This window comes from Nanorana parkeri, unplaced genomic scaffold, assembly GCF_000935625.1.
Source record: "Nanorana parkeri isolate BGI_ZX_2015 unplaced genomic scaffold, ASM93562v1 scaffold4760, whole genome shotgun sequence".
In the NCBI taxonomy this organism is placed as follows: domain Eukaryota; kingdom Metazoa; phylum Chordata; class Amphibia; order Anura; family Dicroglossidae; genus Nanorana; species Nanorana parkeri.
In genome coordinates, this window is record NW_017311022.1 from 1 (window position 1) to 4503 (window position 4503).

Below are 4503 nucleotides of genomic sequence, written 5' to 3' on the forward strand. Positions count from 1 at the left end.
ATCCTTCCATCCCTCCATACCGTCTTCCATCCCTCCATCTCCCCTCCATACCACCTTCCATCCTTCCATCCCTCCATACCACCTTCCATCCCTCCATCTCTCCTATGTACCACCTTCCATCCCTCCATCTCTCCTATGTACCAGCTTCCATCCTTCCATCCCTCCATACCGTCTTCCATCCCTCCATCTCTCCTATGTACCACCTTCCATCCTTCCATCCCTCCATACCACCTTCCATCTCTCCTATGTACCACCTTCCATCCCTCCATCTCTCCTATGTACCACCTTCCATCCTTCTATCCCTCCATACCGCCTTCCATCCCTCCATCTCCCCTCCTTACCGCCTTCCATCCCTCCATACCGCCTTCCATCCCTCCATCTCCCCTCCTTACCGCCTTCCATCCCTCCATACCGCCTTCCATCCCTCCATCTCCCCTCTGTAGTCTCTCTCTCTCGGTGGATAATCCTTCACGGTTTCTTTTCTTCCTCGCAGGCCGCGGAATGTTCTAATTTCCGGAGTAAAGAGCTGCCGCCGGAATTCCAGCTATTGTCTGTCTGAGGTTTGTGGGTTCACCGGAGATCCCGGCCTCCTCTAGAAGTTCTGGATTAGGATTCTGTTCGGCTGGAATCGTTGTTCTTCGCTGAGTCTGAACGCGTCCTTCCCCTCTCTGGATGAGATCCCACATCTTGGATCCCCTCGTCGGCTGGAGACATAATTGTGACTTCTCCTTCCAGGTTCTTCCCGTACACTGACCCTCCATTGTAAGAGAAGTCTCCGGGACTTGGCCGGTCATGGCTCTGCTCCTCCACGTCCTCTCCTGCTTGCTCGGATTGGGCTCCTGGGTTGCCATCAATGGTGTGTGGGTGGAGTTGCCTCTCTTGGTGCCTCAGGCACCCGAAGGTTGGGAGTTGCCCTCTTACTTGTCTCTCCTTATCCAGTTTGCCAATATTGGGCCCCTGGCAGTCACTCTGACTCATAGGTTTTGTCCGGGGCGACTCCGGGAGGGCCCCGTCATATTTGCCCTGTTAGGGGTGGGGGTTGTGTCCTGTTTGCTCCTGGCATTTCTGTGGCAGGAAACAAGCTGCGTAGGAGGCACGCGGAGGAGTACGGCCCTCCTCTCGCTCATCTTCTTCCTGTCCTTGGTGGACTGCACCTCCTCTGTCACCTTCCTTCCATACATGACCCGTCTCCGGCCTGACTACCTCATCTCATATTTCATCGGAGAGGGTCTAAGTGGCTTGATGCCCGCGCTCCTGGCCCTGGCTCAAGGCGTCGGGGTCCTGAGCTGTGACCCCGTGAACATCACCGAGACCAACAAGTCATTTGCGTCTGGGAATCTCACAGCGGTCTACCAGCCGGCCAGGTTTCCCGCCTGGGGCTTCTTCTTGTTCCTGGCGGGCATGATGGTCATCTCTCTAATAGCCTTCACCATCCTCCACACCATGCCCGGCACAAAGATCCTCAGACACCAAGAGGTGGTGAAGAACAGGAAGAAAGAGGGAAAGGGGGTGGAGCAACGACCAATGATGGAGGTCACTGGGGTGAAGGAGGACAGGAGAAGATATTCAATGTGGGAAAAGATCTTCATCTTCCTCGTCCTGGCTTGGGTCAACGCGCTGACCAACGCCGTGCTGCCTTCAGTCCAGACTTATTCCTGCATGCCATACGGAGGACGCGTCTACCACCTGGCCGCCACTCTTGCCTCCATGGCAAACCCGCTGGCCTGTGGCATAGCCATGTATCTGCCCAACAGGTAATGGGGGCGGGGCACTAACCGGACACTATACACTATACCATGTGATGTCCCCATCAGTTGTACATACGTCCAGGGTTCAGAGGTCAGGTCAACGTACTGATCCATCTATGGCCGCCAGTCCGCCATTTGTAGGGAGGCCGTCCAGACGCTCCGCCCCTTGCCACATACATATATGATAGATATACAGACACATGTTCTATACGAGGAATACTGACCGAGGACATCCAGGCCGCCATCTTTACTATCACCCAACACATCAGGAGAGGTTCAACCTCCACATAGAGAGCGGCCTCTTCAGTCAGAGTGCGGGAAATGTGGAGGACACTTCCTCAGGGGAGGTTCTAGGTGTCCAGAGGGTATAGGGGTACTAGGTGTCCAGAGGGCATGGGGGTACTAGGTGTCCAGAGGGTATAGGGGGTACTAGGTGTCCAGAGGGTATAGGGTGTTCTAGTTGTCCAAAGGGTATAGGGGTTCTAGGTGTCCAGAGGGTATAGGGGGTTCTAGGTGTCCAGAGGGTATAGGGGTTCTAGGTGTCCAGAGGGTAAAGGGGGTTCTAGGTGTCCAGAGGGTATAGGGGGTTCTAGGTGTCCAGAGGGTATAGGGGTCCTAGGTGTCCAGGGGTAACCATCAGAAGCTCCAGACTCACCGGACCTTGTAAGCGTAGCAATGCAGAGACACCAGACCACATCAGATGGCCAGATGGATGCAGATCCTCAATCCAGGAAAGACACCGACCATACTACTTCAAGAGCCTGCATTGGTCCCGGTTCTCTTCCTCTTTCAGTCTCACAGACCTCCTCCATGTTGGAGGCCTCAGGGAAAACTTTTCCCTCACTTCAGCCCATACCCACCCCCAGGCCTCAGGCCTAGCCTGGGGGGAGAAGGCTGAATAGGACCCAGCCCTATTCCATGGCTGGTCCCGACTAGTCTGAGCACATGGCAAATCCCTCCAGTATATGTTCCCTATCCCAGCATGCACCACTGGCTGAGAGAAACCCAGTGATTGGCTGCTGTGCTGTACATACACTACAGTGCCTCTCATTGGCTGTCCCACAATATGACAGAGTCACACTCCGCCCAGGGGGGTACAGGCAATGTCAGACACCTGGAATTAACCAGATAATTGCCATATTCCTATTTCTGAGCGATTGTCGACTTGCGGAATATCCGATAGTCGCAGCGGATCAGATTGGTTCCCCGGGATCGGATGTCTTTGGCATAACATGTGACTGAAAGCTGATTGGACGCCGTATATAATGTTACATATAAATACAGGAAATGATGACACAATATGTCCTCCTGTCTAAGAAGTGGGAAGCAGAGGATCATGGGTACATTATATGTAACAGAGGACGGTGCTGCTTATATTTGGGGTGACAACTACACAAATTACTGCAAACTGGGGGCGCACCGATACTGAGTACTCACCCCAATGCTCCGATGCCCGACCGATACTTCCGGCGTCATTACACCCCGTCTGGCTTCCTGAATGGGACTTCCGGTACTCTGTGCACCCCTACACAAGCGTCACATGAAGGGGACAGTAGAGTGTAAGCTCCTCTGTACAGAGACTGATGTGACTGTGGGGGGGGGGACATTAACCATTAACACCCCATATGTCTCCCCTGCAGGTCTCTTGTCACTGTCGGTGTGCTGTCATTGGTCGGTTCCATTTTTGGCTCCTACATCATGTGTATGGCAGTGCTGAGTCCATGTCCACCTCTTCTACACAGCGCCATTGGAGGAGCGCTAATGGATGATCATATGGTGGTTCTGTCTCGGCAGGTCGGGTTCTGGGTGCTGTTTGTCGGGATTCTCTCCTATGTGAAGGTTGTTATCGGAATGATTCTGCGGGATGAAGGACACAGCGCCCTGGTCTGGTGCGGTGCGGTGGTGCAGCTGGGCTCTATGGTGGGGGCCCTGACTATGTTCCCCGTGGTCAACGTGTACTCCTTCTTTCGGTCTGGTGACCCCTGCACACAGTACTGCCCCCAATAGCATCCCAGGAGGAGGGGCCCCAGTGACTGCAGACAGAACTGAGAGATGTCATAATGGGAGGTGTCAGAGTGATTGATGGGAGGAGTCATAGAGAATAATGGGAGGAGTCATTCAGACTAATGGGATGTGTCAGGGTGAATGACAGGACGAGCAATGGGAGGAGTCATAGGTAATAATGGGAGGTGTCAAAGAGAATAATGGGAGGAGTCAAAGAGAATAATGGGAGGAGTCATTCAGACTAATGGGATGTGTTAGGATGAATGAAAGGAGGAGTAATGGGAGGAGTCTTACAGAACAGAATTTACATATGTAGAAATGGTGAGAACGTTGTTACTGGAACACGGGAAATGCGGGGAAAGGTTCTCGGTGCCTCTGCAGGTCTGTGAGATGGAGATAAACATTTGTGGTCCTGAGGTAGACTAAGGGGTCTCGGGGTGGGGGATAGTGTAGGGGCCCAGGGAGGAGATAGTCTGGTAGTCTGAGGGCCCAGGGAGGGGATAGTGTAGGGGCCCAGGGAGGAGATAGTCTGGTAGTCTGAGGGCCCAGGGAGGGGATAGTGTAGGGGCCCAGGGAGGAGATAGTCTGGGGGCCCAGGGAAGGGATAGTCTGGTAGTCTGAGGGCCCAGGGAGGGGATAGTGTAGGGGCCCAGGGAGGGGATAGTGTTGGGGCCAGGGAGGGGATAGTGTTGGGGCCCAGGGAGGGGATAGTGTTGGGGCCCAGGGAGGGGATAGTCTGGGGGCCCAGGGA

At 54.2% G+C, this 4503-nt stretch overlaps 1 protein-coding gene across 1 annotated transcript; it reads left to right on the forward strand.

Annotated features, from left to right (window-relative positions):
- The first annotated feature begins 760 nt into the window (after positions 1-760).
- LOC108804015 (solute carrier family 52, riboflavin transporter, member 3-B-like) lies at positions 761-3772 on the forward strand. The gene is made up of 2 exons (XM_018575785.1): positions 761-1754; positions 3389-3772. The coding sequence occupies exons 1-2, from the start codon at positions 793-795 to the stop codon at positions 3753-3755; spliced, it is 1329 nt and encodes a 442-aa protein (XP_018431287.1). The 5' UTR covers positions 761-792; the 3' UTR covers positions 3756-3772.
- The last annotated feature ends 731 nt before the right edge of the window (positions 3773-4503 follow it).

Bases quoted from the DNA above. Each gene is read 5' to 3' on its own strand.
- LOC108804015 (XM_018575785.1), top strand. From the start codon at position 793: ATGGCTCTGCTCCTCCACGTCCTCTCCTGCTTGCTCGGATTGGGCTCC. The intron at 1,755-3,388 runs GTAATGGGGGCG...TCTCCCCTGCAG, and splicing joins GCCATGTATCTGCCCAACAG to GTCTCTTGTCACTGTCGGTG.